The sequence below is a fragment of the Glossina fuscipes genome, unplaced genomic scaffold (genome assembly GCF_014805625.2).
Source record: "Glossina fuscipes isolate IAEA_lab_2018 unplaced genomic scaffold, Yale_Gfus_2 2, whole genome shotgun sequence".
Taxonomy (NCBI): domain Eukaryota; kingdom Metazoa; phylum Arthropoda; class Insecta; order Diptera; family Glossinidae; genus Glossina; species Glossina fuscipes.
Window position 1 is genome coordinate 4,622,072 of NW_023998416.1, and position 19,564 is coordinate 4,641,635.

Here is a 19,564-nt window from a genome sequence, read left to right on the forward strand (position 1 = left end):
ATTAGCTTTATATTGGGAGATGACATCACGTTTCTTATGTCGCATTATGAGCTTCTTAAAGTTTCTACAAAATGATGAATGATGAAATCTTCTTTCTAACAGACAGCGTTTCGCCTACCAGTCAATTGCAAAGCTGCCCGAATGATGCCATGGAACAGATTACAAAACAGAGCTACATTGAATGTTACATACATATATCTTAATTGAACGAATTGGAAATTGTCCCTAAAGTTATAATCCTAACGTTTTTCCTCCAGGCCTCTTAAAATCCATAGCCCCGCAGTATGGGACTATTGCAGAAAGTAGTTTGAACAAAGGCGTTGTCGTGCGATGAAGTTTTCTCCTGAATACCCTCTATAATCCAGTCCAAAACATGGAAATTTGAGAAAGGTGACAATAAATAAATGAAAGTAGGAGGGCGCATATTTGATGAATATTATTGATGGTTTAACAATTAGTCTCCTGGTTCAAAGTATTAGTCTCCTACTCTCATCCCGTGGGCTTAAAGTCGATTAGCTCAATCGCTTAATGCACGCCGAAAAATTGTCCCAGCAGCCGCATTTGATTTTTATCGTCTGAAGAACAAGTCATTGGTCGTCCCAAAACCTACCCTAAATGAAGCAATCCAAATCCACTGTTCCGAAACACAACCATTTTCATATTACCAAAGTTTCTTACTAACTTTTCCTAATTGGATGTATAGTGTTACCATTTCTTCATTACATTGAAATAAATATAAAACACCTCCATAAAGACCTATCTCAACTGATCTGTTTATACACTACTCCGCTTGTGATATAGGGCATATTAAGTTAGTGCATACATTTGTAACACGCAGGTGGGCTTAAGATTGACCCGTCTTTTATTATACCGGTCGCTTCAGAAACATAATCTGAATTGATCTAAGCATGTCCGTCCGTCTATGGTTTGTCCATATAAATTTTTGTGTATGCTATAGGTCGAAATTTTTGAGATATTTTGATGAAATTTGGTACGATGACGTGTTTTGTCCCAAGGACGAACACTATTGAAAATCGTTCGGATCGGTCCGCATATAACGCCATAATCTGAAAAGACGTTATATGGAAAAAATTGCAATTCTCAAAATCTCTTGGCTTAAGTGGCTATGTAGTAGTATTTTGTCATTACAAATTACGATGAGAATATTGGAACGGCCGGGGCAATTTTTTGAACTCCTCCCCTCTTATACTAGAAGGTATAATTTTCAATGCTCCATAATGAAAATTTTATCATAATAGCTATTTAACATAAAGCAATTAGCCGCAGCAAATTTAACCTATCTCGGCCTATTATTCGGATCCTATCCTAACAGGAGTTTTCATAAAAATTGGTCCTTAGTAAAGGAGAAAAGTCTAAGTTTTAATATGTAATGATGAAAATCGACCCTTAGTAGCAATTTCATCCAAAAATAAGAATTGTGTTAGACAATGTAGTGTAGAGTATTTCAATGTCGGCCTTGCTCGACTATAATGTTCTTACTTGTCTAAATGAACAATTTGGATGATTTTATAATGCCTTAACATTGAACACGGAACTCACTAACAACTGTATGCCTTAACTATTAGGAATGTGTTCTGTGAATATTTGAAATGTCAATAAAATTTAATTGTTTAACCGTTCAAAAATGCTAGATTGACTTAATTTGTCGTTGCATTAAATAGCATTTTACAAGCGTTTATTTTTAAACAAAAGCAGATTATTGTTGAACGAAGCCGTAAGTGCCAACGTTTACAGAATGAAACTGTCGCGTCACAAGCTTCGCTTATCATAACTACAAGACAAATCAACATTTCGCGTGACATCGCGCCATAAAACTTCGCCTCTACAACCTTCATGGTTCGAAATTATCCCCTCAATCGAATATATTGCATAATCTGCACCATATTTAGCGTAGCAGCTAGAAGACGTGTTCAGTGACTTCGCAATTTATATGTCCGTCAGCAAAACGAAATTACGCATTACTTTTTTAAAGTCTGTTTAGTTCAACATACAATATGTATTTCACTGATCTTCAAATATTTAAAAAATTTTATATTGAAAATAAGTGAGTTCTCTTGACAGACACTGAAGGCGTGACTGATACTATCCTAGTACAAAAGTTATAAAAACCATTCAAGGTTGGAAAGGTAGAAGAAATCCTTGTACATTCATTTAATTCTCGCACATTTACGGCTTAATATGGACCAATCCTAATGCTCGTCTTAGAATAAGTATTTATACCATTTACTACTTGTGGTATATGATCATTAATCTTGGGTGGATATATATAGCATTCAGAAAGACTGGAAACAGGTGCACTTTTACCTATGTCCATCTGTGCAAGCTCTCTTCCGCTAAATCTTCAAATTTCAAGATATTTTCATGAATTTTCTTACAATGAAGTATTTTGCGTAAAATGAAAACTACCGATGAAAATGAATTGGATTGGATACCATTTACGATCAGGTCCCATGTTTGAGAAAAGTTGTTACATCAATTGTATAAATATCGGTGGAAAATGGTATATCCGGAAGGATTAATATTTGAAACTCTCGCACATGAAAGAATCTTAGCAAAAATAAATCTATATATGGCAGATAATATTTTATGATGAAAAATGTTTCGTATGAATAGTAAGTTATTAACATTTCGTCGAAATATCTTGACAATTGCGACCTTTAGATAGAAAACACAATTCACGGACATACATAAAATATATACACAGATGAGTTTAAATCGATTCACAAAATGATTCTGCCACCCAACCGCCAAAATGAATAATGGACCTATCTCAAATGCTCTTCGATGCTGCAGCATATATCCGCACAAAACACACTATACCCATACTACAAATGGTATAGGCTTTGCTGACACCATAATTTAAGGGCCGCATATGCATGCAGAGGTTGCTGTATATTTGAGTGGAGGACAAATGAATATTTAATCACAATTTCTATGTTAGTAAAAAATGCTTAACCGTTTTCTTATTTTACAAGGGTACAAAACGTACTCTAGGGCTTCATAACGTAGATATTGAAGTATCCATCTTAATATACGTATTCTCTTGAATGAATGAAAAAAACAAACAACGTTTGCATTTTAGTAAGACTAAGTTACTACTACATTTGGCTGCAATTGTACACATTTTTACTATTTCACTTCACACTCTACGAGCTTGCACACACTGCCGTGCGAAAGAGTAAATCATTCCATATTAAAACAAAGCAAAACATCATTATAACCGGTTGAATAAACTCTACTACAACCCGTGTGCCATTAAATCGTATATACATATATGTTCTGTCATCCAGTCCGCAAGTCAATGACGTTTGCTTGTCAAACTCGAAGCAATGGAATATGAAAAGAAAAACTGCTAGTGTTATGGCAAATAACTCTCTATGTGTGTGCAATAAAAGCAAAAAACAAAAAAAAAAAAAAAAGAAGGAACGCAACTTTACAAGGTTTATATATGTACGTTAATGGAAAAAATCTAATGCAATGCATTAAAAATCGAAAAATGTATATGGACCTATCATCGCACATAATATTTGAAGTTACAGTGACTGCTGCTGCTATGTTTTGAAACATATCTATCTATCTACATCTATCCTTTCAAAGCCTACAATGTACTCTTGTTTGTAACAACGATTTGCTTTGTTCTTGTTGTTGTTGTTGTTGCTATTGTAGTTTGGTTTCCATTACTATTATTTCCTAATAAAGGAAACTGAAGGCGTCAATAACCAGACAGATAATCAAGTGGGCTTGGTTGGCATGTAAAAAATGTTTTCATTCATCTCTTTCATCAGCCTGCGTAATGTTAGGATATATGTAATAACAAGAAAATTTAATTTCCAAATCAATATTGCCTGCCCAGCGCTAATGTTGGGTTATTGCACGTGATATGTATGCGTTGTGTGTGAAAAGATGAACTTTACAACCTTCTTACGATGGAAAACAAAAACCAAAAAAATAAGTCTTTATTTGTGTGAATGCGCCCTCGATGATACTCTAAGAAAGCACATAAGCCACTTTCCAAAATAATTGATTTAATTAAGTTAAGGAAGCTTTTAAGCGCTCTTTCAAGCTCTTCAAACATTTTCGAATAATTTTCTACCAAAAAGTTTAAGAAGAATATTAACGCTAGAGCGATCGCGTGTGGTCAACATGTCCCTAGGGGGCCTAAGAAAAAGTAGTTATAAGGCGAAGAAAATTCCAAAATTTTTCACTGACTTTTACTTATATGCACACATCGTACTCTATCTGCTCTATATTTCAATTGATGGCATGTATAAGAATATTTATTTCTAGCAATGGCTGATTTTAACCCATGCGGACCCATGTCCCCCATCGCTACGACGACAAAAATTAAAGAAATTAAAAGACCTGTGTAACCGACCAATATGGACAATCCACAATATAGAAGAAACTGAGACACCCTTGAGAAAACGCGGACAAATTTTTCATATTTGTGTCTATAACTTCCGATCTGTTGAAAATATTTTCGAAAACGTGCTACCTAAATATTCTTTATCCACCTGCACATTCTCTCTAAGAACGATACCGATCGGTTCGCTGACGCCGCCCACAACTAATGATAATATATTAACTCTCACCGAGTCGCCCTGAAGCAACCTGCGCAATAACACACTACCGGGACTCATCGTTCCGGCAGCCTTTTGAAATAACCTATAAGCAGCAGTCTTTCTCACTGTACCTAACATCTTCATTTTCAAGTCGAACGTTTGCAAATACTACTGCCTTCCTGCACCCCTCTCTTCCTATAACTCTTCCTAATTACTACCGTGCCCACAAGTAAAGGGAAAATCCCCTATGCAGGCGGTCATAGAAAAAAAGGTTCTAAATTCCTCGCAATTTATCTCAAAGTTATTTGTAATCGGGTGAACTGGGCGTAATTGGAAGCGAATGCGCGTTAGAGTCAATTGAAATAAATTAAAATTTTCTTTAATCGTCAATTATGGATGCGATAGTAAACCGATCGGAACCATTTTTCAACTGGCCACGAAGGCGATCCTGATCTCGGGCACGGGTTTTCGAAAAAAATCTTCACGCGATCAAAACTTGTAGATGAAATTATAAAAAACTGTCGATGTTTTTCCGAGACTCTGCTGATATCTTTAGTACTGTGAGCGTGCATAGCTAAATCGCGTTCATTTTTTTACCACATGTTTTTAATCGTCCAAGGGGAATGTTTGCGCAAAATTAATTGCACATGAGTCTACATGAGAAAAAATGATCCATTAAAATTAAGTTTATACACAACGTCGGTAGTTCTACTGTCAATTAATCAGTTGAAACGAAATCTGGGGAAAAACGTTGGTAGATACTATAGTAGAATTTTTTAATTAAGCTCTGAGCACGTACAAGATATTTCTCTTTATCAAGAGAGAGAGAGCGCATTAAATCATACAGAATATTCTCTCAGGCATACATGTATATGTCCCCATGCAAATATATGTATACGTAACGTGTATATGTGTACATATGTGTAGGTTCTTTACACATACCAGCATCTTCACATTCTAAATTTAAGTATTATTAATAACAGCATTTACGTCGTTTTGTTATATATTTGTTTAAAGCTTTTTTTATTTTTCAAAACTATATTAAAAGGATTATAAAAAAAAAAAAAAATATGTAAAAAGAAGTCAAAAAAAATTGTACAACTCCAACTCCAAGTTAAGTCAATTCAGGTTTCAGTTAGCATCAAATCTATTAAAGGCCTTTCAACTATGCTCCAACTCTTGCTTACAATAGTTACTATAAGGAACTCCTTCAGTTAACTACTGCTAACAAATAGGAGAAAACATCTAATGATAACAATCATGTGGTTAATAAAGCGAAACAAGAAGAATTGCGGGAAAACTTTTGCAACAAGAAAAGAAAAAGAGGCAATCATAACAACCCGACTAGCAATTACTATAGTATGTGTTATTAAAAAAAAGCAAATAACTTAACTTTTAGTTAAGAACACCTGTTCAGAAAATCTGGTTTTTAGTAAACTTTCAATACAAATTAAGAACTTCTTCATCCGCCCCAATGCCCAAGTAAGCTTACGATCTCGACTAAGAACTCAATGGCCGTGGGTTCGAATCTCAAGAAACTACGAAAAGCTTCTCTAAGGAAATGTGACAAACAAATCTCCCAATTAATTTCACTCAGCTCTACTAATTGGTGATTCTTGACATATAGATCTGTCAGGTCCGGTGATTTCGGGGCTACCCTAAGTCTCGCTATGTTTGATCTGGCTAATCTTTAGTCTTCGTTCTCTATTAATATTACTAAACTAACTGAAATCTTTGGGAAGCGACGGCGATACAGCAGAATAAAAACCCTTTGCTTTCGATCACGACTTAGGATCAACCAGATGACACTCTTTTGGGAAAGGAACCCCATTCGAACGCTCATTCGATCACATTCGCTAAAGAAACGCAAGAGCCGAGCAAATTGAAGGCTTAATTAAGGCTATTGCTGCAATAATCACAGCATACATCATATGTAGATTCATTCGATTTTCATCAATTCTTTTAAATTTTCCTTATGAGAAGAATTTTTTTATCCAAAGGATACCAAGTATAGCGAAAAACCACTTCGGAAGGATGATTAACTGTAAATGGGGAAATATGTTAAATTGAAAAATGTGAGTTCACGAAAGATGTGGGGCATTTCATCTGTAAGCCGGCAGGTAGGGTATTACTTTGCCATTTTCTATTAAACTTATTTTCACTTTTAAACTTATAGTAAGGAAAGTATTTTCCGCCAATGAATATGAGGAAGATTGACAGTTAGTACGACTTAAAATCTCTTTTGTGATGTTTCATCTGTAAGCCCGCAAGTGGACTAATACTTTGAGACTTTCTATGAAACTTATAGTAAAGAAAATTTCTTCCGCGATTGACTGTGGGAAAGGTTGATAGTTAATGCGTTACAATCAGCTTTGTTACAATTCTATATATTACTCTATATTCTATATATTGGCGTCTTAAGACGCTTCCTAGCAGCAGATGCAAACCGAACTTAAGTAATTCGTAGATAAACCGCAAAATGTGGAAAAACACATATACGCCCCAATCACTTAATTTATAATTAAGGTCGTTGACAGCTCGTTACTTTCGACTTGATGTTTTTTAAACTACTTAAGATATCTACACTCAACTCTCGACTTACACGTTATTAGCATATGATATTTGCTTCGCATGGTTCCTGAATGAAAAGGATCTGTTTACCACTCTTTGGAGATATTGACGTGAAATTTTGTATATCAGTAGCAAAGGCCTTACTTCCATCGTCGAGTTTTTCTAAATTTTTTTGCTACCCTGCAGAGCTTTTCTAGACTTCTTTAACACGTCCAATTGAGCGAAGGAATGGAACCCTTGAAAGAGAGCTTTTTCTCTTAATAATCGCATAGTTATCGAGCAGTATGTTTAACTTGCAAACTAATGGTTAAAATATCATGAAATTTTACCAACCATCCCGTTAAGGTTGCTATCATCCAGAAATCGCATGGCTTAGCCAACAGTTTTGTAATGTATATGTGTCACACCGAAGACTTACTTATCAAGTGATGTGATATTTCTTGACCTTTCTTTAGAGGAACTTATATGCATTTTGCCGTTTACTATGGATCCTCATTCTGTTTTCCGTAAATTATTCATTTATATTATATTGACAATCATATCTAAATTTGTTTGAAAAACACATCGAGCGCGTAAGTCAAGTCATAGATGTGTTTGTAGCTTTTAATAATTCTAACAAGAAAACGAATTTGTATGAATTGATTAGAATGATTCGCTTATTTGCTCCACTTCAAACGAATACTATTCAACCACAAGAACTTCCTGAAAGTGGGAAATTCATAGAATTTAATTGTAAACACAAATCGTATAAGCATATGTTAAAATTAAATTTGCATCAATTACAAGTCAAATTACTCGTTACTTCCGCCACAACACACAGGATAAGCGAGTCTAAAGCGTGGCATGCAATCGTTTCAAACTCAAACAGTTTACATAGCATAGATGTGCTAAATACTTTTATACGCCCACAATCAAACAGTATTAATATAAATGAAATGAATTTATCAGAATTAGCTGCGCACCACAACGAACCAATTACTTACATCCATACTGAAGTGGAATGAAATTTAATATATATATCCGAGATTCGTACAAATTATAAATAAATATAAACAGACAGACGTTTTTGCAATGTTTTATATAAAGTGCAGGATGGAAAATATTTTTGTACCCATCTCAAGGGATTAATTATGTATTAAGTTTACCAACATTTGCAATGCATGGAAGTATGTAGTTGAGGCCTCGTCGCAACGAGGTATTGTAGTGTATTTCTACACTTTTGGTCAGCGTGACAGGGGCAACTCTTTCTCCCTGCTTGTCTTTCGTCGATCTGTCTGTAACGATGTCAAAGCTTTGCATACGTTTCCTTAATTATACTCTACACACCACCTACGATGCAGGATGCGTTAAGTTTGTTCGGATGTATGTAACATCCATAAGAATTTAAGATAGAGCCATCTTTTATTACATCGATCGATCAATTTAAAATCATTTTCCTTTTTCCAATGATTTCTTTATTTTTTTTTAATCAAATTTTTGTTTATTTTCAGGAAATTTTGTACTTTGGCGTTCTTTGGACCAAGAACGAGCCGTATGAAAAATAGATAAAATTTGATAGCGTTTACGATCGCACTTCACGTAGAGCATGAAAATGGTGAAATGCTTACACATATATCAGAGGGAAAGCGAAATTTAAGTTAACTCAAGAGATGGGTCTACTTTAAATCCTTACAAAATGGCTTCGTTATGCAATGATCCACAATGATGCTGCGAAATTTTGAAAAATTGAATGGAATTCTATCGCATAAATGTTATGTAAACAAAAAAAAGTCGCACGCATATGTTGGGTGTTAAAAAATTCGACCGGAATTGGATATAATTTATTTTTTATTTTTAAAAACAACTTCAATATTAATTAAAATGTTAACCTAATATAATGAATTTGCTGCACATTCATCGTTACGTCGCGGAAAAGAAAACCACTTAATGCCAAAAGTTGTTCAATAACTTTTACTTCAACTAGTCTTTTCGATTAACTGGAAATACGAAACCAGCCAATCTTGTAAAGCCTATCGATTGAATCGTTTACAACTTGGTTACAAATGCGTTTCACTCAAATATTGTATCGATCGCTTGTAATCTTTAATAAACTCATCACCATATAATAAATTTATATGCACCTATACGAATGCTTGAATGCGTTGGATGCGTTTAAATGTTAATAATAAGAAAAAGTTGTCATTGTTACATTTATATAAACGCAATATCATCATTACAAAAATACTTGAATTGCATTTGGTTTTACTCCAATTCCCAAAGACAAAGCAGTCGTTTACGTATAGAGTTTACATTTACAGTTATGATTATTATTATTATTATTATTATTATTATTTTTTTGCAACTGACGAATACACTTTTTTTGAGTCATTGCCAAGGTGAAGTGGTGCGTTATAGTGGAAATAGAGAAAATTGCTCCTTCATCTGACCCTTCTAGGCTACTGAACAATTCACTTAGAGCTTATAAATTAGAACAAACATAAGAGAACTTTAGAAACCGTATAAAGCGACCTCAATATTTAATTCATTGTTGCAATTACATGATGATTGTTTCTAGGTTAGGTTTAGTCGCAACCGCAAACTCCTTCACAAATAGCACGTACTTGGATAATATCAAGCTTTCTGTAATACCAATATTTTGGAAAACGAAGTTGAATAAAAATAGAGATAAAAATATTTCTGTAAAGCCCAGCTCTATTCTCTCGCTGGTGAGGAGAAAAATTCATCAAAAGTCTTTCTTGCGTAGAATGTTGCTTGGCTACGCATAGTAAGAAACTTGAAAGTATCGCTTTTGTACATGTTTCGATGTATTCCAAAGACCTTATTATATAGCTGAGTCCAATTTTCTGGCGAAAATTGACTTGTCCTCTTGTCGGCAACCTTTGTAGACATGTAACTATTATACGAGATTAGCTTCCTTTTTATAAGAACAGTAAGTGGCTCCGCTATGAATAATTACACATAACTATAAGGGATTACAAGGGAAGTTAAGAGATTGCAGGCTAACATTATATCTGCATAAAGTATAATTTCGATATTAAGAATCAGAAGAAGTAGCCGGCATCAACTAACTACTTCAACAATGGGAGGAATTTTTCAGATTTTCTTTTACTTGTATTAAGCAAGCACGGCCCGAGGGCATTCAGAGAAAGCAACCATTTGCCTGAAATAGTGAATATTATCCCAAAGCGTTAAATTACTTAATGCTGGTTATGAGTTCCGGTTAATCACTGCCTCCAAGAAACATAATCAAAATATTTTTCGTTTTTCCTTTCTATCGCGAAAATATATAACAACCTAAGCCTTTATTATCGTTTTGTAATCTTTTGCAAAAAATAGACCACCAGATAAGTAGGAAGACTGCGATTTAAGATGATTTTCATTTGTGTTTTTAGGTGGCAGAGGCTGAATAGCGAGACAATGTTTTATCAAAAAGTTTTCTTCCATGTAAAGGAATTATGTGAAATAGTTTGTACTTGAGTCAGAGTTTTATGTGGATGAGAAACAACATATACTTGTACGAGGTCCATAAAGGGTATTTTTAGATTGTTAAAAAAACGAAGTAGCAAATCTTCGATGATGCATACAACAAAACACAAGAGATATTATATTCGGTATCGACGGAATTTTTTAACCATTTAACAGTGTCGACCTCTTTAGCGATATACTTGTACGCTCGTCAAGCACCGGCTATGTGTAATATAATACTAAGTTGTAATGAAATGACTTGACGAAATGGCAAATATATTTTCTAAAATGCATTATTATGACAAATACACATTTTATGACGGCTGAACGGATCATGACGTATACATTCCTCATACACAGTGAAGTAGTAAAAAGCCATCCCTAATAGCTTGTATACGATGCTTGATAGCCCAAGAAACCGTTTATCCGATATATTGATCGTATAGGGTAGGACGCATATCTTATATGTCGTAAATCCTATCTTTTACGATCCAATGACATCTTATAATTGCTGGGACAAAAACACGTTTTGAATTTCTTTGACTTAAAATATGGTTTTCGAATAAACGTGAACGAGTTCTTAATCCGTTTTGGTTGATGCTAGAAATGCGAAACGCTTTATTAACCAAACGTCCAAGACCAAACTTATAACTCTTAACTGAAAGTTCTACAACAGGGCTACAATATTTCGGTTTGTCGGTGACGACGAGGTGGAACGAATTTGCTGACTTCACAAATTAACCTGACGAGAGAGAACGATTGATAAAAACAATTATGACGCCAAAGTCTTAAATTCTAAAGACTTGCAGACCTGCTACTACAGTAGACATAAAAAGAGTAAAACTCTCTGCAGATTTCCTGGATTATGCACTGCATAGAGATCTTCTGAAACATATCTCTACATTGGAAACCCCTATCGAACATCGAACATATATATTTTATAAATAAAATAGAAAAAGATTCGAACATACAAAGTACCAGCAACGACCAAACAAACATACATTTAAAAAAAACGATAAATTAGGTAACAAATTGAAAAGAATCTCCTCTTCTTTTTTAAACAGAGTCCGATCGAGCTTTTCCTATACAACTAAGGAATTTTCTCTTAACATCTTTAGGCAATGAATCACTTTTCCAATGCAGTCAAAATAACGAGTTTATCCATTTTATATTACATATATATAAATATATTGATTATTTCAAATTAAGATGTCTAATTATAAAATAACGCGACATCTGTAATAACAGATGTAAAATTTTCAACTGCAGAGAGAGTAGAAAATTTCCCATAAAATCTTTCAGAATCTACTCCCAAGAATGCCATTTCTGCTATCGCAGCAGTGGAACTCTTCTTTTTTTCTGGCATTCATAGTGGAAGTCCACTGCCAAACCTATTATCAGTAATTCTTTACTCAAATTTTGACTTCTTTTTACTGCTAATTACTGCTACCTTTGATTCTTCGAAAGAAAAACTAAGGTCTAACGACTGACCTCAATGGAGACTAATTGAACTGACGAATCAATCCGTTCAGGAGTATACACTTTCTTTGTTGTGCTTCTGAAATTTATTTCGATACGTTACAAACCTTTAGCAAATCTTATATGCCTCGTGCGGCGAGTACAGAAAAATGCGAGAACATAAGAAAAGTTAAAGAGGAAAATTCATGTCACGACTATTAAAACAAAAAGTAAACAGTAAGAGAAGCTGACAGCAATTTCCTAAAGCATAGAAAGACAGACGTAGACTTCGACTCAGGAAATGACGAATGGTTTTGTTGTGCGAAATAAAAAAGAGAGTGAAAAAAAAGAACAAAATTAAAAAAGTCTTTTAAAACAATTAAATTATAATAGCATATAAATAAATAAATATTCCCAGCGAATACACATAAATCTGATTATAATGTTCTTCTATAAAACATGCATATGTGCACATGTATGCGTGCATATCTGCGCATACATATTGATAAGGTGAAGCTATTTATGGGACCCAATGATGAATACTAACATTCGTGTTTAGCATAAAAAATTAAAATTTTTCATATTTTTAGTAACCACATATACGCATAACATAGCATAAGAGCGAGCTAAAAAAAAAAAACCTTTAGAGAATTGTCTATAAGAAAAAAACATGTTTTGTCGCAAGACGAATCTTAGATAACCACTTCTTCTAAAATACGTAAATTCGTATACTTTTTTACTATGAATAGCACTTCGTAATGGTTCCACTGATGGGATATTTCAAATCTGTATCAGAAATGGAATGAAAATTATTCCAGGAACAATAACGAGATTTTCAGTTGTTTTATCAAATATTGGAAGCGCGTCTATAGTCAAGTTAAATCCATTTTTAATTTTTCAATAGTTAAAATTAAATTGAAAACCTATAAATAATAATGGCTTCTTTCTGCTTTTGACGATTTTTAAATTTCCAATATCATTTTCTACCGATATCTGTTTAGAGAAATTTTATTTTTTGACCTTTACAAATGCAATGGATAAATTAGCATACCCCGATTTTCTAGTGATGGATGTAAAAATAAAAGTTAATCATGTTCGGCGAAGAAGAGTCAAAGCGTGTACACACATGAATACATCACAACACAACAAAAAGTTCTTATTAGCCCAGCAGCTGTCTGGATAGGCTGTATTCACTTTAGTTTAAAGTCGAAAGACTTATGTAGTATATAATTTATTTATTTATATTCCTAACATGTAATCTTTTTAACGATTACTTGAATCTCTTAAACGCAAAGAGCGGCAACAGGAAAATAATAATAAAGATCAAGAAAAGATGAATGAAAAAAACTAATTATGTATTATAAAGAAAATGCAATATAAAGTCGTTTTTGATAGTAAGAAATAAAATTAATTTACGTAATTATTACAATAAGCTGAAGTAATTCCAGGTCAAGCCAGAGACACAAGTTTTTCAACGTAATAAAAAGCAAAAAAAAAAAAAAATACATATATATATATAGCAAAAAATGGCAATAAGTGGAAAGTTTTGGACAAAAACAATTTACTATTAATATTTACGTATAGATGAACATGTGGTGGTGGCCTAAAGGATTTGATGAAACGGCAAAAAATGATCAATTTTTACTTTGAAAGGGAAAATTTTGGCCTTGAGAGAGAATGCAAACTATTACGTACTCATTTTACTAATACAAACAACCACTAACTACTGGAGTGATGGGAGCGAAAGGAACAAAAAAAGAATTAACAAGATAGTAGGATTATTGATTTTTACAGTTTATAAGTGAACTTGTAATAGCGACTTTTTTTCACCAAACAAAAAACAACAAAAAGTCAGTTAAGTATACTCCCACAAGTCGAATATTATATAAGTGTAGCGTTTACTTAGCTTAGCTAGATCTAACGGCGAACAACTTTGCTGACATCCTTATGGATTACATGTACAATAAATATATGTCATATGACCGCACCCAAAAGGCTTAACAAACTTGTCAAATGCACAATGCAATGCAATCGAAAAATTTTGTATTTCTTACCAGCTATTACAGTATCCGTCAATATGTATTTGGTCCCAGTTTTCGGAAAATCCTTTAATTTCCGGTTTGTTAATATTAATTCACCGCTGAGATGGGCCTCCTCCAAGATACGTTCTAGAGAACGTGCCAGCTGATGATGATGTCCACCACCGCCGCTTCCTCCGCTGCCGCTTAGACCTACGCCGCCACCAACCACACCCACACTATTATTGTGTAGGCGGTTGTAGACGGCCACTGTAGCTGCCATCCTCATTTAGGCGTAATGGAATTTTAAATTTTCTTACACAAAAAAAAAATAAAGAAACTTATAAAAATCCCGAAAATCCTTTTTCGTTTCGTTGTCGTTTAGCGCATTTTATCGATCACAAAGTAGAATGATAAAAAATTTTTCTTAGAATAATTATTTCTTAATTTTTTTTAACTTTAAAAAAGAAAAAAAAAAAGGAACCGCTTCCAAGAATTCTTCACCTTGCAACTGCACACAAAAGCCAATCCCGCACAGAGACAATAAATAAAATAAAATCAAACTAAAACAAACGCATAAGAATGATGCCAATAGTGTGGTTTTTCTACAACACTTGTGAAATTTTCAGTTGATATGGCACAACGGAGAATGTTGAAGTGTACGTAACGATTAAGCTACAATAAAATTTTTAGATGTAATCTGCGTCACTACGTCATTGGACTACGTCTCATATTAAAGAGTTGAGACGAAAACTGCGCATATGTGAATATAAAAATTATTTAAGTACTATAAAATTACAATAAATTTCCTTTTCCAAGTTAATAACGTGGCAACATTTTTCATAAAACCAATTCCACTTTGTTTCCGTTCAAAATAAACGCAACTATTTAACGAATTTTAGCATTTTCAGTATGAGAAAAAATTAAAAAAATCGTTCACGTTGTAGTTGTAATTTTCCCTTTTCTGTCAAATTTAAATTACTCGAATTAGAGAAAAAAAAATTTTAAAGACTTTGTTTTTTAATAGGTAACGTTATATAATGTAATTTAAATAAGGAAATGAGTATACGCGTTAAAAATAAGTAACAAAAATTTTGCCAAATATCTAGGCATGTGTAAATAATTGTGTTTTGTCGCAGTAGCAACAACAACAAGTGCGGGAGTATTTTCTATTGTGCCAAAGAAGAGCCAATTTATTAAGTGAAGAAGATATTTAGTTAAATAATTTCGAGAAGAAAAAAGCAGATGTATATGATTTGTGTGAAAAATATGCTTATTTTGGTTGAGAGTGTGTTCGTTCTACAATGTAATGCGGTCAGTGTGTGTGGAAAATCATATGAAAATTAATTAAGCTTGTGTCGCAAAATTTTCTGCATGCAATTGTTTATTTTTCAATTGCCTTTCGTCAATATTCGTTCAAGCAGCTGTTTAGTATTGAAACAGTGGTGGCAATTTAACACACGAAAAACGCCTAAAAGTGTAAATCAACGTAATCGATCTTTTACAATTTTCAGAACATAAAATTAAGATTGAAAATCCGAAATAAATAACGAAAAAACTATTTTAAATCATATATCTATATATAAAAATAATCCTAAATTGTGATCAATCAGAGCAGTGAGCATTTGACTTATACAATTCAATAAAGGTGTAGCTGTAACACAAGGTCGGGTCAGGTAAGTAGATAATATTATCATTATACATATATATAGAAAAGTAAATTCTCCGCTAATAAACTTAAAAAACGAAAAATAAAATCGGTTTTATTCGGAAGAAATATATCGATGTTTTACTTGGTTTCGAAAAAGTTTAATTTTAAGTAAATTAATAAAAAAAAGTGAATAAGTTGATAAGTGTTTGGAAAGTATGAGTGATAAAAATAAAAATTCCGCTGAGGCGGTTACGAGTGAAAGTAATGATAAAAATATAATCAATATTGCGAAACCTACATCTAATGTTACCACACCAACGTCATCTGTAACCAATATACCCGTCAGTAAGCTAAAAGCCCCAACAAATTTCAACAGTTCAACGGGAACTATCTCGAAAATCGGTCGTCCATGCTGTCATGCAGAACCAAAGACTGGCCCACCACCAAGAGGTAAGTGTGTTGTTCTATAAAGCGAAATTTTAGAGTAAAGTGTTAATAATGTAAAATAAATTGGTAAAGGGTGTAATTTTTCCATAGGAACCAGTCATAGGACTAAAGATTACCATATTGTCTCATATATATTTAATTAACAAGGAAGAGTTTTATTAATTTAAAGAAATATAAGAAAAGCAATGATTTTGTTAATTGCAGGCTTGTCAATAAGTCAATATAAATTATTTTGGATCTCGTAAATTTCTACTTTAGTATGTTTCATAGATTGCAAAGTATAGATAAACATATTCGGAAAGGCTCAATTTATTTTCTTATTAAAAAACATCTACGTTTCTACAATCGGCATTTAAAGACTACCAGAAATACTATACTGCAAGGGTGCGCAAGTTTGGCTCCGAAAGAAGTTTAATTTTATGATATACGTAAATAATTTGGTAACGTGGTTCAATGGCATGTAGTTAAACCAAAGGAAATTTAAGAACATGTCATTTTCGAGGGGGAACTTGTTCGCAGTGGAATATTTTATAGACATAGTTAGGCTGGAGATCGTGGATTCATTTCTTGACCTAGATATATTGTTTGATCATAAACTTCGATTCAATTTTCACATTGAACACGCTGAGAATACTGCTCGATCAGTGGTAGGCTTCATCAAATGCTAGTCGCGGGAATATGATGAAAAGATTATATGTCAGCTTAGTGCGCCCGGCATTGGAATACGCCTAAGTTGTATAGTCACTGTCGTATTGCTGTTATGTGAAATCCATGGAATCTTTGCGGAAGCAGTTTTTGCAGTTTTTGTTGCTTGCTCTAAGAAATTGGCGTCGGGATCCAAACTATTTATATCCTTGCCGTCACTTGAGACACGTAAAATGGTATTGGGCATTACTTTCATGATGAAGCTGATTAATGATGCCATTGATTCGCCGTTTTTGTTGAGTGCGATTAGTTTTAACGTTTCTGTCCGTCCGACGAGGTAATTTCTTTTTATTAAACTTAGCCAATGCAGGTTAAATTATGAGTTTTTACATCCACTTCGTGTTCTTTGTAGCAATCTAAATGAGGTTTATAACCTTATTTCTTTATCGGATTCTCTTGCTTCCATTAAGACTATTCTTCTGAATTGTTTCCGTCGACGTCCTACCTACACTAATAGTTAAAGCTTAATATTCGGAATCCTGAGACGGAGTTTAATGAGTAATTGATAGACACATTAGTTATTTTCTTGTATGTTTTGTATTAATTGTCTATTGTTTTAAGACTTTTTTGCTTGAATTGTAATTAGGTTAGGTACAAATTACGCAATTCACCTGAATCTTCGCTATAGCTGAACTTTGTATTTATAGAAATTAAATAAATATGTAACTAAAAATATTGGATCGCGATGAGAATGCGTACAGTTCCGATTAACTTTAAAATGTCATGTCATCAACAGGGTTTTTGAGGGCCAAACGAAAAACTTAAACCGACTTATAATTCAATATATATATGAGTTTAGTTATGGAGAAGAACTGTTTACTAGCCGTTCTATTTTTTAATTAAACAATGCTTCTTAAAAAAAAAAAAACAAGAAAATAACGGCAAACCTTTATGGAATCGTTGCATATTAATCGAATGAAATTGCATTGTAATTTTTTCTGAACGTTGGCGCTGGTTAAGTTTGGTATTATTAGCTCATCTTTTCAGGTAACCTACACTTATGGGCTAATTGAAGGGATTAACGTAGCGCTTAACAAGCGATAGGTATGTTGCATGAAGTGTTCCGCTTAACAATATTTTGAATTGAAGATACATTAATACCATAAATAGCTGATTATTATAAGTTAATTAGAAGCTCTTTCGAAGTGAATAAAGAACTTTCCGAACAGAAGGAAGAATTTATGAAGATTTGAAAATTATTACCTGTGTTCCCCAGCACTGCGTAACTCTGATTAGGAAAATGTTTTTTTTCCAATGTGATTTAAATACTTTAGTCAAAATAGAACCAATAATCTCACTCCTAGGATAACTTGGGAAATTGGAAATACAATCTTACAATTGGAATTCATGTTGTAGAACTCGCGGTTCTTCACAGAAAACATTGAGAGCTGAAAGGCTGCAATCCAGCGAAAACACCACACTTCCCTCTTTCCGACTTTGTTGTTAGGGGTTTACTTTTTCGTTGTAGCGCCCACTAATTGGGGACATTTTCACTGTTTCTCAAGAAATCCAAATTTTACCATCTGATGGGGGAAAATCTCGATATCTTTTCTACTAACTATATGTAGCGTCATTTAAATTCGAATTAATTCTGCAAGATGTTGTAATATACGCAACACAATAACAGTGATGATCATTCTAACACCCACAACAACAACAATAACACATACAACCTCTAATTACATAAATGGGAAAAGCTTGTACTGAATTTTTAATGAAACGATCAACAATTTTTTGTCTTTCTATAATAGACAGTAACAGATAGCTGCAAGCGTAGTTGTGATTTTAACAGCAAAATATGTGCACATATGTTCAATGTAAACATCTTTACAAGCTCTTGCTTGCTTTGTTTACTACAAATTTTGCCCTTTTTAAGGATAATTTATTACATAAAACATATTGTGTTAGCATTTAGACGATCAAAAATGGTTGTTCCGCGTTTATGTTTTCGATAAGACAGACACACCAAATGTATGAAATGTTATGATTTTGATAAGGCTGTCGTGCAAGTACATTAAAAGTACTCTCATGCGTTTCAGATATCGTTCTGGATATCTATTATTAGAAATTCTACGTAACATTAGTTTAAAAATGTCCACAAAGGTTGGAAAAGTTTTTATTCTTATTACAGTCATTATTATACCCTACTCTAGTTGCGGTATACGCTGTACAGCGATTTTGGGGATGTATGCAAAACCTAGAGAAAACTTAGGACACATTTTCTGAATCGATTTAGACTTGTCCGCACATTTGTCGGTTTATCTGTTTGATGTCTGTCTAATGTAGGATTAACATCTTTAACTTGTCATATTCTACTTTCCAAAGCCTTTTATTTTATGAGAAGGATAGTCTGCCACTTTGCAGCTGTCACCATTTTGTATATATAGCACAGTTGATTATATCACATTGTATTCCTCTTTTAACGAAAGGCGTCCCCAAGATTTAAGCATGATTGAATGGATGGGTACATTAAATATCGATTCGAAGTTTACATGCTGACCAGACACCAAATTGAAGGCGCATACAAAACTGTCTAATTTTTAATACTGATCGGATCCGAAACAGTTATTTGATATAAAAGTTAACTGCAGCAAATTTGCCCCACGTAAATCTATATGTTGAACATCACGGCACGTAAGAGTTCTAATGAAAAGTCGCTAAATGGT

General features: G+C 33.5%; 2 protein-coding genes across 9 annotated transcripts in view; one reads left to right on the plus strand and one right to left on the minus strand.

The window, feature by feature from the left end:
* LOC119633233 (leucine-rich repeat and calponin homology domain-containing protein) overlaps positions 1 to 14,643 on the minus strand; it is a 37,993-nt gene extending 23,350 nt beyond the window's left edge. For both annotated transcript variants that reach the window (XM_038026671.1, XM_038026670.1), the window contains exon 1: positions 14,132 to 14,643. In XM_038026671.1, the coding sequence (XP_037882599.1) occupies positions 14,132 to 14,384 (253 nt within the window). In that variant the 5' untranslated portion in view covers positions 14,385 to 14,643. The remainder of the gene's footprint in view (positions 1 to 14,131) is intronic.
* Positions 14,644 to 15,024: 381 nt separating this feature from the next.
* Positions 15,025 to 19,564, plus strand: part of LOC119633932 (restin homolog) — a 63,572-nt gene continuing 59,032 nt past the window's right edge. For 2 of the 7 annotated variants that reach the window (XM_038027772.1, XM_038027777.1), the window contains exons 1-2: positions 15,028 to 15,771; positions 15,870 to 16,196. In XM_038027772.1, the coding sequence (XP_037883700.1) occupies positions 15,962 to 16,196 (235 nt within the window). In that variant the 5' untranslated portion in view covers positions 15,028 to 15,771; positions 15,870 to 15,961. The other 5 variants (XM_038027775.1, XM_038027773.1, XM_038027776.1 and 2 more) reach the window with 5 other exon arrangements.